The sequence below is a fragment of the Heptranchias perlo genome, chromosome 9, assembly GCF_035084215.1.
Source record: "Heptranchias perlo isolate sHepPer1 chromosome 9, sHepPer1.hap1, whole genome shotgun sequence".
NCBI classification, from domain to species: domain Eukaryota; kingdom Metazoa; phylum Chordata; class Chondrichthyes; order Hexanchiformes; family Hexanchidae; genus Heptranchias; species Heptranchias perlo.
Genome location: NC_090333.1, coordinates 54466936 through 54485651, shown reverse-complemented (window position 1 = coordinate 54485651; position 18716 = coordinate 54466936). Strand labels below are relative to the sequence as shown.

The 18716-nt window shown below is 42.1% G+C and overlaps 1 protein-coding gene across 1 annotated transcript in view; it reads right to left on the bottom strand.

Moving 5' to 3' along the window:
- The window catches only part of nmnat2 (nicotinamide nucleotide adenylyltransferase 2), a 275260-nt gene that overhangs the window by 78427 nt on the left and 178117 nt on the right, over positions 1-18716 (bottom strand). The window contains exon 4 of the mRNA XM_067989728.1: positions 1060-1138. Within this exon, the coding sequence (XP_067845829.1) occupies positions 1060-1138 (79 nt within the window). The remainder of the gene's footprint in view (positions 1-1059; positions 1139-18716) is intronic.

The following is an 18716-nucleotide window of genomic DNA, read 5'->3' as shown; positions in this document are numbered from 1 at the left end:
CACTCCCTCCCCTTTCATCTGCTTGCTTAATAAAGGAATAGTTCTGGCCTGCTTTCACATAGACAACACTATATACATCGCCTAAGGGATTAATCAAACCAATTTGATCCTGACAGGGACCTGTCAGCAAGTGATTAAAATAAATAGAAGCAATCCGTCTTCGAAGCTAGCACCTGTACTCCAGAGACAGTCTGTGTATTTGTCTCATGTCTCCCCCTGCTCCCCTCAAGCAAAGACAACAGAAGCCCCTTTCAGAACATAGTTAACAGAAATTAGTTTGAATCGGTTATTAATATGTTATATCCCCAGACTGAGGTGCACACTTACTTTTGCCTATTGGCTGTCATAGTAAAAGGAAAGGAGAGGAGTTAACAGAAACAATAGCTATGGCTCCCATTTTAAAAATCCAAAAGCCATGGCCTCATTACAGCTTAAATGAAAGTATGTAATGTAGAAATTTCATGATTTAAAAACAGGATGAATCTCCATTTCCATCTCCATTTCCATCACAGGATGAATCTCCATTTCCTCTCCCTCAGACCCTTCCGCTCCAGCATCAGGATGAAAGGTCCAGAGTCAGAAATCTAAAGCCGCAATTATGATTTTTGAGTAACAGAATGTACTAATGTACTACTGTTGACACCAGTGCTGTGAATCCAACCTACAATGGAACAGGGTGAATTGGGACCACCTGCTGCCCCACTATATTGTACAACCAGTTCAGATGAAGCAAGAATCAATTATCCTCATTACGACACTTTTATAGCTATTTTCACTTCTTGATTTTGCTGTGCATTTCTAATACTCCCCTTTTCTTTCATTTTTACATTTTCTACCCTTATTCATTTTATCAGCCTATCATACATTAAACAAGAAATATATTCCATTTTCCCCAACATTTCCTTCTCTCTATTTCCTCTCAGTTTTTTGCATCTTTTTCAGCCGTGGCAGCAGTTATGCAAACCACAGACTCCCTTCTGAATTGCAACATGAGGAAGATATCAGCAGCCTCTTTGCTTCTAATTAACCTTTGCTAGTTGAATCTTGCAGTCTCCTTACCTTCATCAGGTCCCGGTGGTGCTCCAGCACACTGCAAGTTGTTTGCCAAGTATCCTGATAACACTCCCATGGATCCACCCTGTAGATACATTATAAATTGCTTCAGTGGTTACATTAATAACTACTTATAATAAATCCTGCCAACAGGAACTTAAAATTTAAATGCATGTCTGTCTGTGGGAGATACAACATTTCTTTACAACTGCTAGAAATTCATCCCTAAATATTTTTTTTTCCTTTCCCAATCCTTTCCTGAGGATGGTGACAAATCCTGAGGTAGAGGAACAATGGGCACCGACAGCCCCATGTAACTTGCCCAAATGGCCATTCTTCTGGTGCAAGCCCAGACTGAGATTGTGGGCAGGCTATTGACCCTGGGGGTATCACAGCCAAACCCAACCTGAAGTCCACATTCATGCAGGAGTTCCTAGAACGGAATCCCGTTAGCCCAAGCTAACCGTAGTGTTCCCCTCATCCCACCACAACTGAAAACAGATAACTCAGCAAATACCAAGAGAGTGTAGTTGGCACCTACCTGGTCTGTACAGTTTAGTATCATACCACATGCTACATTTACTGAGCCATTGGAGAGTCACCAAGAATTTTACCTTCATCCAAGTTGACGTGATTCTTATTTCGTTTGGGAAACTGAACACAATGGATACATAGGAACAGGCGTAGGCCATTCAGCCTCTCGAGCCTGCTCCACCATTCAATTAGTTCATGGCTGATCTGTATTTTAACTCCATCTACCCGCCGTGGTTCTGTAACCCTTAATACCCTTGCCTAACAAAAATCTATCAATCTCAGTTGTGAAATTTTCAATTGACCCCTAATCTCAACAGCTTTAAGGGGGAGAGAGTTCCAGATTTCCACTACCCTTTGTGTGAAGACGTGCTTCCTGACATCACTCTTGAATGGCCTAGCTCTAATTTTAAGATTATGCCCCCTTGTTCTGGACACTCCCACCAGAGGAAATAGTTTCTAGATACATTTGAACAATTTTTTAAAAGTCTAGTAAGGGTACATTGACAATTATTATCAAATAGAGATAGCGACAAAAAAACAAAAAGCAGGAACAGAGATCTAGTAAAATCCAGGGGGGAAAAAGAGGAAAGATGAGCTAGGAAGTGGGCCTCCTTGTGGTCAAAGTCTTGGAACAGATTAGATTAGCAGCCCGTTTGAAAGTGAAGAAATAACATCAAGTCCATGTATCGAAGTGAACACCAACAGAGTGGGAAGAGCTATCTCAATGCTACAGCTTAAACTAACTTGCAAGGGTGGCATTTTCCTGCCTTTCTCCTGCTGTTATTGTTGCTATATATAAATAACTTGGACTTGGGTATAGTGAATTCAATCTTGAAATTTGCGGATATCTTAAAAGTAGGAGATCGGGCAAACGGCAAGGAGGACTGTAAGAAACTTCAGAAAGACATAAATAGGTTAGCGTAATGGGCAGCCAGGTGGCAGATGAAATTTAATGTGGATAAGTGTCAGGTAATACATTCTGTGAGGAAAAGCAAGCAATGGGAGTATACATTTAATAGGAAGACACTGAACGGTGTGGCTGAACAGAAAGACCTAGGGATTTAAATACATAATTCCCTGAAAATAAGAATACAGGTAGATAAAAGCATAAAAAAGGCTAATAGAAATCTGGGTTTTATAAATGGGGACATAGAGTACAGGAGGATAGTAATGAAGAATTAATGCAAAACATTGGTTAGACCACAGTTAAAGTACAGTGTGCAGTTTTGGGTGCACTACCATAGAAATGACATTAAGATCATAGACTCTACAGCATAGGTTAACCTACCAGGGATGGGAAACAATACTTATAAGTAGGGAATTGGGATACATGGATTATTTCCACTAGAGCAGAGAAGGCTATGAGGAGATTTGAGAGAAGGTTTGTAAAATTGTGAATAAATTTGATGAGGTGAATAGGTAACAACTATTTCCTCTGGTTGGGGAGTCTGTAACAAAGGGTCATCAATTTAAAATTGTCACTGGGAGTGAGGTGAGAAATTTCTTTACACAAGAGGATTGTTGGAGCATGGAATATTTTGCCACAGGGAGTGGTTGAGGCAGAGACCGCTGCATCTTTTATGGGGAAATCAAATAAATATTTGAAGCAGAAGAATGGAGAGAGAGAGAGAGAGAGAGAGAGCGGGGCAATGCGATTAGTTTCGGATTGGTCTAGTGAAGTGCCAGCATAGACACAATAGCTCGGGTTCCTTGAAGGGTGCGGGAAGGAATGAAAGTTTTATCTTGCTTTCCACAAAAAACTCTGGCATATAATCAGAAAACATACCATCCAGGAAAACCCCACATGGAAATTCCAGTTAAGTCTTTGATTTGGCCTTGCATTTCCCAGTTGAGAATTCAGTGCTCCAGTACTATGTAATTCTATGTAATTACCTAGAATGTACAACACAGAAGCAGGCGATTCGGCCCATGCCGGTGTTTATGCTCCACACAAGCCTCCTCCCACCCTTCTCCATCTAACCCCATCAACATATCCTTCTATTCATTTCTCCCTCATGTGTTTATCTAGCTTTCCCTTAAATGCATTTATGCTAATCGCCTCAACTGCTCCTTGTAGCGAGTTCCACATTCTAACCACTCTCTGGGTAAAGAAGTTTCTCCTGAATTCCCTATTGAATTTATTAGTGACTATTTTATATTTATGGCCCCTAGTTCTGGTCTCCCCCACAAGTGGAAACATCTTCTGCACGTCTACCCTATCAAACCCCTTCATAATCTTACAGACCCCTATCAGGTCACCCCTCAGTCTTCTCTTTCCTAGAGAAAAGAGCCGCAGCCTGTTCAGTCTTTCCTGATAGGTATAAGCTCTCAGTTCTGGCATCATCATAGTAAATCATTTTTGCACCTTCTCCAGTGCCTCTATATCTTTTTTTATAATATGGAGACTAGAACTGTTCACAGTACTCCAAGTGTGGTCTAAATGCTTCTTCACACTATGCTAATTATTTTAATTTTGGAAAAAAAAATGTTTTGAAATTTTCTGCACTGAATTTTATTTACCCCAGTCATGAAATCCTGTGTAGACATTATTTTCACAGCCCAAATTAAAACTCCAATGTAACTTGCACTTACAAAGGGCCAGCATTCCATTACATCATGAAAATGCGACCTCTACTGTAGAATGGAAAAACATTCTCATAACCAGTGAATAAGAAAGCATGAAGTACAAAGATTCTCAGAAAGAAGTTTGTTCAGATAAACTTGTATAATGCCACCTATACTGGGTTAGAACAGTGGGTTAAAGATGAAAGTCCATAAATGAAGGGTCCAAAGTACAATTAGTAACAATCATTTGAAATAGAAAAGTTTCAACTGAACAAAGGATTTTGCATGGTACAGGAATGGGCAATGAACAAAGGAAACATGCTTTGCTTGCACACAGTCGATCAGATGCTAATGTTAATATTTAACTGAGAAGAAAATTACATATCAAATAGAATTGAATGCACTGATTGCTGTTCCTCTCCAAATGCACTAAAATGGCCACTTAACACAGGTGGATTAATAGCTGGTGAAGGCTTATTCAGGTTTGACTTCTACTCAAAAGCTATTACAGTGGTATTTCCCTGATGACTCAGCTAGTTTATCCTGTGAGTAACTGAGCCATGCAGACCAGGAAGGTCACAGGTTCAATCCATGTTCTATGTTGATCATCTCAACTGAAGGAGTGATAGCGATGTTACATTTGGACTCAGTACCCCTGTCCTAGAGAGGAGAGAAAAACAGATGGGTTCCTGGATCCTGCGGATAACAGATGAGGACTGGATCGGACCCCACTGTGACTGGGCTCCCCATAGTTGAATTGCTCGCAGTCAAAACTCACACATGAATAGCAGCCATTTGGATGAGGTACCTGAGTGTACCTGGCACCAGTGGAACCATACACCTAGCAACAAGCCATTGTCTTCAGGAGAGGAGGGCAAGGGAGAAAACTGATGAGAAAATAAATAATTAAAAACAATGATTATAGTTAAGTCCATTAGATGTTAAAATGGACTGAAAAAAGCAACAGAAATAAAATGCAACAATAGATCAAATAATATCTCAAACTGCCACTCTGGAGCAAATTAAACCGTAGTTTAATTTAAGAGATGTCCTTCATCATCTACTGATGTGCGAAATAAAGGCCCCGATTTTGACTACGGGCCAGTTTTCAGTGAGTGAGTTTTGGTTTCAGTTCAAACTCACCCGCTGCAGCCAAAAACAGGCCCAGGGTATTTTAACTCCCGGGTCTCATTATTATCTCATTGGCAGATTTCCCACCCGATTTGCTAACATGCTGGGAAACACACCCACTTCCGGAGTGCAATTTCCAGAAGATCAGCCAGAGGCCTATTTAAAGCGGGAATGCACCACTTAAAGCGAGGTTGCATTTCGTTCTGCAAGATTTTGCTGTTTGAGTGGTGAAGCAAGACACTGAGTCAGCATGAGTCACAGGCAAGACACCAGGTTCTCTGAGGCCTCCAGGGCCAAGAGGAACATTCTCTTTCTAACCAGTGCCAGGAGGTTCCCAAAGACCAAGTCCACCAGGCATGGAGAGACATTGCTGAGGATGTCAGCTCCAAGAGCATCACTCACCAGGACTTGGATCCAGAGGAGGAAGTGCTTCAATGACCGCACAAGAGCAGCAAGAGCACTGCTCCTCATTTCTCAGCTCTCTCAACATCACATGGCAACGGTCCTTTTTCTCCTCCCCCACCACTCTCAATAATTCCCTCCCCTGCATCGCATCCTTCACCACCCAGCAGAAGGTCACACTGTACCACTTCTCATTCTCATTCCAAACACACACTCACCACTTCCTTGCTACCTTCACAGCACCCACTAGCACCATTCTCTTCTCACCAGCTAGCCTTTGCACGATCACCAACTACTCCTTCCTCACTTCACAGAGAAGAAAATTGCTTGCTTCACGCAAGCAGTTATACCAGGTATTGGAAGGTCTGCCAAGGTGTTTCACCACCATGGCAGAAAGTGTGGAGGAGTCAGCTTCCAGCTTGTGTAGTGACATCTCCCAGGGCATCTTTGAAGTTCACCTTGGAGAGTGCGACCACCCCCAGGAACGCTGCAGCCGAGCACTCATAACAAGCGTCAATGCTCACAGTCTTTTCAGCTTTGGTGACTGAGAGTCACTGGCAAAGAATGGCCCCCTGGTCCAGCAGGCAGTAGGTCCTGAGGCAAGAGGCTGCATAGGTCAGCGAGTTTGCCTCAGAAGCAGAGCCTTCTCCTGCACTGATTCTCAGAAATATCCAACGAGATAAGTCTTGGCCTATAGACCCTGTTGGCTGCTGTCTTCTAACAGGCCCAGCTACCGTTGTCTGTCCATCCAAAGGAGTGAAGCAAAAACACCACCCATGATAAGCAGTGAGTGTTTAATGAGGGTAGGTAAAGTGAAACAAATCAGAAAGATGCAAACTAGAATTTCAGAATTGCCTCGGAAATGCACTACTCACAATAGCACACAGATCCTGCAGATGAGTGGCCCTTTAAATGCAGCTTCCAGTCATGTCAGTTTGTCAAGCCAATGGTGCTAAGTTTTATTCAGTGGGTTTGTCGCTGGGCAGAGTAAAAATAGTGGTCAGTGGGTTTTTGAAAGGGAGAGGGCGGTGAGTCGATTTTCCTGGGCGGGTTGGATTAATATTGGGGCCAAATACTTTTCCTCTTGCTTTTACATCTCTTCTGCAATGTTGTTAAATATTATTGTCACTTTGAAATAGGCTTGTAAATTGGCATTGAGTATAGAACAACTCCATGGAAATTATCTCACGAAGCAGACAAGTTAACGATACATGCTCTTTTCTAAAACAGTACTGATGACTATATCTGGTGAGGCAGTAGCTCTTATATGTAAACATGAGGCCAATTTGCCACCATCAGATGTCAAGTCAGCAGGAAACATCAGAAGTTCACAATACACTTTTGTAACAACTCTTTTGCTGGGTTTCTGAGAAGGGCTAGAATTGTGAAACATTATTTGTACAAAGATGACAAAACTCTCCAAGCTGGCTACCATGAAAGTGCCCTCCTGTTGACATGTGGCAATTATTGTCCTGCTAAAGATATTACTGAAAGACTAAATAACCCATTTAATGATTCCACAGAATTAAGAGCAAAAGAAGGTCAGATGGTTATTAAGAGAAGTAAAATACTGCAGGGTAGAATTTCCACTGGGGTTCTCCCAATCTTCCACTGTAACTTCAGCGGGAGATTAGCAGTAACCGTGGCAAAATGGTCTGTGTGGCCACTTACTCCATTTCTGCAGGGTTTCCACCAAAGTCTCAGCTGGAGGTTGCAAATGTGTTCGAAGAGTGTTGAAACCATTTACAATTTCAGAATAATAAGTAGCCACTAACATAATTTTCAGAATTTGATCCTGAATTCACCTTGCTGTGGTTGTTTGCTGTTATAGTAACTCCTGCTTATGCCTTCCAGGGTTCAATTTCCTCCATGTGCTACTTTTAGCACTGTGATTAACAGGTTGAATTAACAAGTTTAAAATAAACAGGTTAGCAATTGCTAAATAAATAGAGCAGTGTGGAAACTAATGTGGACATGTTAACCAATGCACTACAAGAAAAGCTGGGAAGAAATTAAACCCATTCATTGTTTTGAAGGGTGAATAAACGAAGGGGAACATCTTGAAACACCTTAACTGGCAATAGGACTATGACATTGGTTTAGAAAAAATTAAAACAGCTATAATTTTCATAGTTAGAAAAGGACAGCTGATCTCACTGAAAGACGTGCATTTACACTGTGCCTTTCATATCCTCAGGATATCCCAAAGCACTTCACAGACAATGGATTACTTTTTGAAGTGTAGTCGCTATTATTTTCTGTTGCTAATTTAAGCATCCCAAGGTCCCACAAACAGCATTCTGTTTTGGTGGTGTTGGTTAAGGGATAAATGTTGGCCAGAACACCAGGAGAATTCCCTGCTCTTCTGTGGTGGGATCTTGTACATCTACCTTAATGTGCAGACGGAGCTTCGATTTAACATTTCATCTAAAAGATGGTACTACTGACAATGCAGCACTCCTTCGGTATTGAACTGAAGTGTCAGTCTAGATTACATGCTCAAGTCTGTAGTGGGACTTGAACCCACAACCTTGTGTCTTGGAGATCAGACTGTAACTAACTGGCTAAGCTGACACTTGGAAACATCACAGGCAGCGATATTTTCTTCCAGATTTATTCATGTTTCTCCCATTGACTTAGTTTATGTCTAATCTCATGTTGCATTCTCTTAACAAACAGTTCTTGTTCCATTTCATATGACATAACTTTCCTCTCTGGTTATTTTTCGTGACCACCTGACTCTGTTACCTCTTCCTAAAACTGCAGATCAATGTGAAAATTGTCAAAACAAAATCAGATGTATCTGTGGAACAGCCAGTGAATCCAGAGATAAAATACTGAACAAATAACATGATACATCATGACTATATTTTAATAGTGAACCCTCGTCAGTTCCTCTCTCCCTTTTGGCGTGTATACTATTATAATGGAAATGTGGGTAGAGGTGGAAATTCTGGTCAGTGGTCTGAACCAAAGCTTAATTGGGACCAAATTGAAAATTTAGAATCTACCATACTCTCCAATTATACAAATTAAAAACTGGAAACCAGGAGTTGTTTCCTTGGCCAATTTTCTCCTTCTCCATCTCCCATGAAAGTATTGATTTCTTGTTGGGGTACATTCCATAGGCTGCAATCGCCCTCTGCTATCTTGCTCACGTGACCATTATTCATTTGTGAGCCTTGGCCGTAAGTGTCAGAACATTATTTGACTGTGGGGGCATCACAATAGAGCCTGGTATTTACACACACACTTCCATTGGATATACGATTAGGAGCAGGAACTCTGACTGACTTCACCCTCCCTAACCCGTGGCATTGAGTCCAATTGTAGCATCTCACAGTCACCTCAGCTAAGATCATCTAACCCAGAAGACTGGGGACTGAACCTTGGACCTTCTGGGAAAGAAGAAGTTTTAATGGCTACATATTAGACGTTGTAGTCCCTGCTTCATTTAAACATGGGCAAAACAACAGAGTAGACTATTGATTTGCTACTAATTAGATAAGTACAGGTGCTGAAGGCTCAATTTCCAAGCAGAAACCCATTCAACATAAATCATTTTGCATAGAATTAGACAATCGCCAAAGGCCTCATTATTCTCAATAACTATCTGCATTCTATCATTTGTATTGCTTACTTAAAGATTATCTTGGCTTTCTTCAGCTACACAGCAAAATAAGGAAATAAATTATTACAGAATAGGTCATGTTAAAAACAGCCCAAAAAAGACACTTGTATTCATTCACAATAGAGCTGATGTACCTGAACAGATGATAAAATCAAAATGCCCTTGGGTGCTTTTTTGCGGACAGCTCATCATAATGTAAAAAAAAAATCAACATAGGTTCACAAAAGAATATTATTTATTTTCAAAAAAGGGTAGAGAGCAGGGTCTGCTGCACAACTTCTATTCAAAAAGAATCAACCCCTGTAGAACACTACACTAATATTAATAAGACAACTCAGCTGCAGGCGAATTGTGCCCAGTCTGTTGCTGTAAATTGAAACAGAGCAAAAAGTGCCAGACTCAAGTAATATCTCATGGGTTGGTCTGGAGGATCCAGTCTATGTTAGTTGTCTTGACGGGATGCAAGTTTCAAAATTATTCTCTCACCATTGGATTTTAACTGGTATTGCTCATGGAAAGTTGGAGGATACGCTGTTTTATAATGATAAAGGTGTGAGACCAGGCTAACACAGAATGCATTATTACATTATAAGTTGGGAGTGTTTATGTCTTGATAGCCTTTACCAGATGGGCATAAAGAGGCTGCTTTGAGGAAGCTGTTGCTGGTCTGGAGTTGTACTTATCTGGCCTATCCCTTTGAGACCACAAAGTCTAACTGGACCAAAGATAAATGTGATCAACTACTCCCTATAGGAAAGTATTGTAAATAAGCACGTCCTCAGGCCAATTAGAGGTTAATTGTTTTTTTTTATTCGTTCACGGGATGTGGGCGTCGCTGGCAAGGCCGGCATTTATTGCCCATCCCTAATTGCCCTCGAGAAGGTGGTGGTGAGCCGCCTTCTTGAACCGCTGCAGTCCGTGTGGTGACAGTTCTCCCACAGTGCTGTTAGGAAGGGAGTTCCAGGATTTTGACCCAGCGACAATGAAGGAACAGCGATATATTTCCAAGTCAGGATGGTGTGTGACCTGGAGGGGAACGTGCAGGTGGTGTTGTTCCCATGCACCTGCTGCCCTTGTCCTTCTAGGTGGTAGAGGTCGCGGGTTTGGGAGGTGCTGTCGAAGAAGCCTTGGCGAGTTGCTGCAGTGCATCCTGTGGATGGTGCACACTGCAGCCACAGTGCGCCGGTGGTGAAGGGAGTGAATGTTTAGGGTGGTGGATGGGGTGCCAATCAAGCGAGCTGCTTTATCTTGGATGGTGTCGAGCTTCTTGAGTGTTGTTGGAGCTGCACTCATCCAGGCAAGTGGAGAGTATTCCATCACACTCCTGACTTGTGCCTTGTAGATGGTGGAAAGGCTTTGGGGAGTCAGGAGGTGAGTCACTCGCCGCAGAATACCCAGCCTCTGACCTGCTCTCGTAGCCACAGTATTTATATGGCTGGTCCAGTTAAGTTTCTGGTCAATGGTGACCCCTAGGATGTTGATGGTGGGGGATTCGGCGATGGTAATGCCGTTGAATGTCAAGGGGAGGTGGTTAGACTCTCTCTTGTTGGAGATGGTCATTGCCTGGCACTTATCTGGCGCGAATGTTACTTGCCACTTATCAGCCCAAGCCTGGATGTTGTCCAGGTCTTGCTGCATGCAGGCTCGGACTGCTTCATTATCTGAGGGGTTGCGAATGGAAATGAACACTGTGCAGTCATCAGCGAACATCCCCATTTCTGACCTTATGATGGAGGGAAGGTCATTGATGAAGCAGCTGAAGATGGTTGGGCCTAGGACACTGCCCTGAGGAACTCCTGCAGCAATGCCCTGGGGCTGAGATGATTGGCCTCCAACAACCACTACCATCTTCCTTTGTGCTAGGTATGACTCCAGCCACTGGAGAGTTTTCCCCCTGATTCCCATTGACTTATGTCAATGGGAATCAGGTTGTTGCTTATTTGTCTGTTAATGGTTTTAATGCCGCTAGTTACTCATTGATCAGTTCCCTGTCTGTTCAATTGTGATTTATTTTTCTTTCGTTTCAATGAAGATGATATTTGAGTAAAATCAGATGCAAGTGTGACATATACTTTGCATGAGACATGATGACGTGAGAGATGAAATTTTAAAAAATTATACTAGTAAATCTCCCATGGCGTTGCTTATGGTGACATCTGAAGTGTGACGTGATGGTTGAAGTGTAAGTGTGATACTTACATAAGACTTAATATATTATAGGTAGATGGCAACTTAAAAAAATTCATGAAGAATATGGGGCTAATGATTCCTTGCTTTCCCAATTTACCAAGAGATGTTTTCTAAAAGCCGATCAAGATGCATCTGACTTCAGGCCAGTTTATGTACTGAGCCAAGTCAGTCTGGTGTTTGGTCAAAGGACATTCAGAGAATTATTCTCCATATCTGGAGGAAGAAAACCTCCTCGAGAAAGGGACAATCTTTTGTTTTAAAGTCTTTCTTTTTGGGGTGGTAGGGGTGTTTTGTATGCTCATCAGGATGATGAATGGCAATGCTCAGGAATGAAACACTTCCCCCTTTTTTGCATTGCATCAGTAGCAAGCATGTCTCATGTCAGGGATAGTAAGGGTTATCTGGAGGATAAAGATCCCTCTACTCTGTCGCTATGTCTTAACTTCAACAGCAACAGCTTCCTCAAAGCAGCCTCTTTATGCCCATCTGGTAAAGGCTATCAAGACATAAACACTCCCAACTTACAATGTAATAATGCATTCTGTGTTAGCCTGGTCGTTCTCTACTTAAACAGTGAAATACTTTATTCTTTCACCACTACTATCCTTGGTAGCTTCAGTGAACTGGATTGTCAATTTAATGCTTCATAAAGACAAATTATGGGGCATTTTTGTGCTGTAGAATTTTTACATATCACCAAAGATCATTGAACATCTAAACTGTGTCAAAATTGCCTAAGCTCATTTCACACACGACCTTTTTAGCAAGTAGTGAGAAGAGCTTGGATTGAATAAGGTCTGAGTTGGTTTCAAATAGAGATGACAAGGCAGTATGTTAAACTAATGCATTAGTCAATCCCCTCAAAGCCTTTTCATATTCCCACATAAAATATAGGGTACCACATGTTCAGGACACAGTACTTCTAACCCCATGAGGAAGAACATGAAATGGCCTGAACTAGATCTGATTCAGGAGCCTGGTTTGAGCTAGGTGTAGGTGAGCAGTACAGGATGTCTATCCAACCACTTCTATATGATGCATCACCTGAAGAGGGTGGGGGACGACATATCCAGATTCCCAGAATTCTAGCCCTGTGTAAAACTGCCCACCCATTATTTGTGACATAGTCCAGAATGGCATAGTAACATTTAGATACTTTCATCTCATTCAAAAACTTGTTCAAGTTTAAGAGATTATAAACAGATTATCTCATAGCTATTTTGAGCAATACAGATCAAAGCTTCAGCCAGGGTACATTCTACAGAGGAAAGTGAAAACAACGAGCAAGTATAAAGAGTAGAGATGCAGAGTATTTCAGTTGTCTTGCAGCTCTTACAGTTGAACAATTTACTTCTAGTCTCAATAGTTAAATTGTTCTCCCAATGGATGCCATTTTAGTGTGCAGTGGAGAACAGGCTTTCTTTAATGCCCAACAAGCAAGTGGCAATAAAGATTGAAGCCAACACAGAGAATGAAGTTAACTGTAAAATATCTGTGCTGACTGGAAATTACATACCACCTATTTTCAATTCCAAGCTATCTGTATTCAGCAGTCAGTGGATTTGAGATCAATCCACATCATTAGCAGCAGCATTTAGAAAACAATGAAGCAGAGGGAGGAGACTAATAAACCTAAACTCAGAAAACAACCTACCAAATCTTTACCTTTGCCATCATAGCCTAGGTCATTTGCGCTCATAGAAATGAAAAAAAAACATGTTATTCCAAATAAAATCGAGAGAGAATAACATGACATCATGGAGATAACAAGAGTAATGCAGGAATAGATGATGCTCACACAATTTCATTGTGACAGGTGAAGTGGTGGCAATGAATGCTAAAAGAATGATTTATCAGTTCTTTTATACAGTAGAGAAGGAGATTAACCTCTACCAAATCAATTGAGAGGATTAAAATGGTAAATTTAAGACTCTGGGGGGCTAGGAGCAAATATATGTCAGTCATGGGTGAGCAGGACCTGGTGCATGATAGGATACGGATAGTGGATTTTTAAATGAGTTGAAGTTTACAGAGGGGAGGAAGGCCAGGAGTGTATTGGAATTGTTGGGCTCAATTTTAGGAAGCAATTGTGGGATCGTTGGGGGTGGGGGGGCTCCGAAAATCGCAGAAATCTCGTTCGGGTTCGGAAGCCGGCTCCAACCTGCCGGCTTCCGAGTTTGCCAGGGACCGACCTGTGTGCGCGCGGGCGACCTGAAAACGGAAGTCCCGCCGGCAATTAAAGGCGGCGGGATGACAGTTAAAGAGCCAAATGTACTTCATTGAGGTACTTAAGGCACTTTACCTGTAACAGATGAAGTAATTGTAACGATCTTTAACTTACCTGGGTGGCTTGCCCACCGCTTCTGATTCACGCCTCATCAGGAAAAAAGAAACTGAATAAATTACATAAAACACCATGGATGGAAGTTAAAACACAAAATGAACCTACCTTTGCACCCTTCTCCGTTGTCCGATGTCTCCCTCTCCGATCTCCCCCTCTTCAACCCCCCCAATGTCCTCCCTGTGTCCCCCTCTTCACCCCCCCAATGTCCTCCCAATATGCCCCTGTTCACCCCCCCCGATGTCCCCCCGATCTTCCCCTCTCCCCCCCAACATCCCCCTCGTCACCCCCGATCTTCCCCTCTCCCCCCTGAACTTCCATTCTCCCCCCGGATCTCCCATTCTCCCCCCCCAGGTCTTCCATTCCAGCACAGGATGACGTCTCGCTCTCTCTCTTTCTTTCCCCCTCACCCCCCCCGTTGCGTTGCAGCTCCTGATGGCAGACAGCCTGTCAATCAGCAACGGAAACGGTAAGTTTTGCTCATGCGGGTTTACCAGGCGCACCTTCACTCCCCCCGCTGCCAACCCACCACCATTGCAAAATCGACCCCGTTGAGTCTGGAGGTGAAAGACATGGATGAGGCTTTCAGCAACAGATGGGCTAAATTAATTAAGCTAAATTAATGGGGTGGTGGGTGACATTAGAGGTGGAAGTAGGCGATTTTTGTGATGTAGAGGTGTTGGAGTTGGAAGCTCGGGGTCGAATAGGACATCAAGGTTGCAAATAGTCTGATTCAGCCTGAGCCAGTGGCCGGACAGTCAGATGGAATCGGTGTTGAGGGTATGCAATTTATGGTGGAGATTGAAGATGATGGCTTTGGTCTTTCCAATTTTAGCTGGAGGAAATTGCAGCTTATCCAAGACTAGATGTCAGATAAGCAGGCTGACAACACAGAAGCAGTGGAAGTGTTGCTGAAGGTGGTGGTGAGATAGACAGCGAATGTTGGCAGGCTATTTGACTATGAGGATGTCACAGCAAAGCCTGATTCTATCCCCATCTTCTCTACTCATGCACCTACGCCCAATAACAACTGTAGCCCTGCTACTGCAGGCCTGTCTGAGATCAATTAACTCTGTACAGACTAGAGACTGAACCTGGTACCTTTTATGGCCGTGTTCCCCACCAGACAAATTCCAGAGATTTCATCTAGTTGCTATGATACTCATGAGTGCCACCTGCATGGCCAGATAGGCCTGGCCTTGGGCAGTGAATGACCAAAAGTACCAGTAAAGGAGAAATAGGGATGAAGATATCTCACGGTTTGTGTGCAACAAAATGGGTTAAAGGTCCTGGAGTCGTCACTTCAAGTTCTTTATGTAGAACATCACCACCATCTAGTGACAGAAAATTGGAACTGCGATAGGTGTTCATGGGCTTTGTTTAGGGTTTGAGGTATTGGGGTTGAGATGAACAGCATGCAAATAGTTGACTTGAACCTGGTTTAGTCCTCCCTGGATGGGCCACATCTATTCCAGAGTTTTAAAAGTGCAATCATCACATATACAAATTTTTATATGAAAAAAAATTATCCTTTGAAAGTTCCCCAAAAATATTACTGTAAACATGGCGGACTAACATTTCCAGTCCTTATTCAATGCTCTAAATCAAATACTTTGCTTGCCAAGATAAGAATTTCTAATTTGAAAGCCACAAATTCCTGCTGACAGGTGGCTTTTAGAAACAGTCTTATGGGATTCTGCCATTATACGGCCAACACACCGCATAAGCACATTAACTTCACATCACTACGGTCATCATTTCTGACCTTCATTTGGATTTGATGTGATATAAAATACAAGTGTGTGCTGAACTAACATCCTCTTATTTTGGAACAACTGTCATTTAATAATTCAGCAAGGCAAAATGTTGGAATAGAATCTACTACCTGCTGGGTATTTATGTGCCGCATCATTTAGACATACACCACGCCTGACGGAAATGGTATACAGAAAGTGCAGGCTCAGTAACATTAATAGCAAACATTTCCTGGTTAAAAAGAGTTACATTTGATTCTTACCAAGAGCTTTAATCTTTACCCCCTTTACTATCATATTTTTGTTACCTGAAGCTCAAATATTTTTTAAATCATTTCCTCCCTCTTCAACTAGACTCATTATCAAATGATAGAATAATGTTTTATGCACCCTGTGACCTGCAGGTTACCCACACAAGATGTCTCAAGAGATACAAAGATTGATGCCTAGAGAATGGTATACAAGCAGATCAACAACGTCAAGCTTTTTCCATTAGTCTCACTCACTCAAGTTTAAGTTTTATAAATATATTTAAATATAATATAAAAATTTCTGTCTTATAAATATATAAATATAATAAAACATTTCTGGGTTGCTGGTAACAACTGTCCAATAAGGAATTCAGGAGAAACTTCTTTACTTGGAGAATGGTTAAAATGTGGAACTTGCTACCACATGGAGTAGTTGAGGCGATTACATAGGAACAACAGGAACAGGAGTGGGCCATTTAGCCCCTCAAGCCTGTTCCGCCATTCAATAAGATCATAGCTGATCTGTGACCTAACTCCATATACCTGCCGTAGCCCCATATCCCTTAATATCTTTGGTTAACAAAAATCTATCAATCTCAGATTTAAAATTAACAATTGAGCTAGCATCAAATGCCGTTTGTGGAAGAGAGTTCCAAACTTCTACCACCCTTTGCGGGTAGAAGTGTTTCCTAACTTCACTCCTGAAATTCCTGGCTCTAATTTTTAGGCTATATCCTCTAGTCCTAGATTCCCCAACCAGTGGAAATAGTTTCTCTCTATCCTATCAGTTCCCCTTAATAGCTTGAAAACTTCAATCAAATCACCCCTTAATCTTCTAAATTCCAGGGAATACAACCCTAGTTTGTGTAATCTCTCCTCGTAATTTAACCCTTTGAGTTCAGGTATCATTCTAGTAAATCTATGCTGCACTCCCTCCAAGGCCAATATATCCTTCCTAAGGTGCGGTGCCCAGAACTGAACACAGTACTCCAGGTGTGGTCTAACCAGGGCTTTGTATAGCTGTAGCATAACTTCTACCCCCTTGTATTTCTAGTTCCCTATATATAAAGGCCAGCATTCTATTAGCACAGATGCATTTAAGGGGATGCTAGATAAGTAAGTGAGGGAGAAGCGAATAGAAGGATATGCTGATAAGGCTAGATGAGGTGACTGGAAGGAGGCTCGTGTGGAGCATAAACACCGGCATTGACCAGTTGGGCCAAATGGCCTGTTTCAATGCTGTAAATTCTATGTAATTCTAACCAAGTATCATTCTTAGTGGGTCAATACATCATCATTTCCCCTCTCAGATCTGGATTCAAATCCAATACAGACTGATGTAATGAAAGTCATGGCTGTAAATAAGGATTAAGTTGCATTAACTGGTAATATCTTGGGAGTCCAAAAGGAGGGCTGGTGTGAGAAATCGAAAGGTCATACTGGCGCAGTCAGGAGTGCTCTTCAGAGGTCAAGACTGAGCTATATTTTGGGCAGTGAAATGGTGACAGTCACAAGGGAGACAAATGGAATATTGCATCTCACAGCTCCTCGCACATGTTAAGTACAGTAATAAAAACTAATTACAATCAGCTAAATGTTAGATGTTGGTATTAATACTATTAAATACAGGCTGGAAAAGGATTGAGGTCCTACAGGCAGAGTTTCAGGAGCTAGGAAAAAGACTAAAAACAGGACCTCAAAGGTGGTCATCTCTGGATTCTCCCATGCCACGTGCCAGTGAGTACAGAAACACAAAGATAGTGCAGGTGAATGCGTGGCTGGAGAAGTGGTGCAGGAGGGAGGGTTTCAGATTCCTGGGGCAGGAGAGACCAGCTCTGAGGCAGGAGGGACCTGCACTAGCCAGACGGTTCTCACCTGAACAGGGCTGGGATCAATGTCCTCATGGAGAGGTTAACTAGTGCTGTGGGGGAGGGTTTAAACTAATTTGGCAGGGGGAAGGGAACCAGGACGTAGCAGCAGAGAGTAGAGACAAGGTGCATAGAAAACTAGGAGGGACAAACAGTAACAGAATAAAGAATAGTGCGGAAAGAGGTGGAATTAGATGGAGAAAGAAAGCAAATCAGAGGGAAAGAGGGTAAGAACTAGATATTCTTCTTGGCTATGTTTTGCAGAAGTTCAGTAAGAACCAAATTAAGTGAAATAGATAGTGGTTTTCAGTTAGGCTGGAAGATAGTATCCAGTTACTTAGCCAGCTCTCTATTAAAATCCCAGCGGAGTCTAACTTCTTGGAGATCGATTTTCCCAAATAGCATTTACAGCAAGTGACTGACAGGGATGGAAGTATGGGTGCTGCAAATCATAGCAGTGAAAATCAATTTCTATTACGTTTTTAATCTGCGAATGTTTCAATGGAGAGTGAATATATTAGAAATATGCTCTGTATTGTATTTTAAAGGAGACATTGTAGACAAGAAGAGTGGGCAGAATGCAGAACAGAGCCAAGGCAGTGTTCGATCAAACCTCAACATAGGTTTTGGACAAAACACAGTGTTCGATCAAACCTCAACATAGGGTTTGGACAAAACACGGTGTTCGATCAAACCTCAACATAGGGTTTGGACAAAACACAGTGAGAGATCAAACCTCAACATAGGGTTTGGACAAAACACAGTGAGAGATCAAACCTCAACATACGGTTTGGACAAAACACAGTGAGAGATCAAACCTCAACATAGGGTTTGGACAGAACACAGTGAGAGATCAAACCTCAACATAGGGCTTGGACAAAACACAGTGAGAGATCAAACCTCAACATAGGGTTTGGACAGAACACAGTGAGAGATCAAACCTCAACATAGGGCTTGGACAAAACACAGTGTTCGATCAAACCTCAACATAGGGCT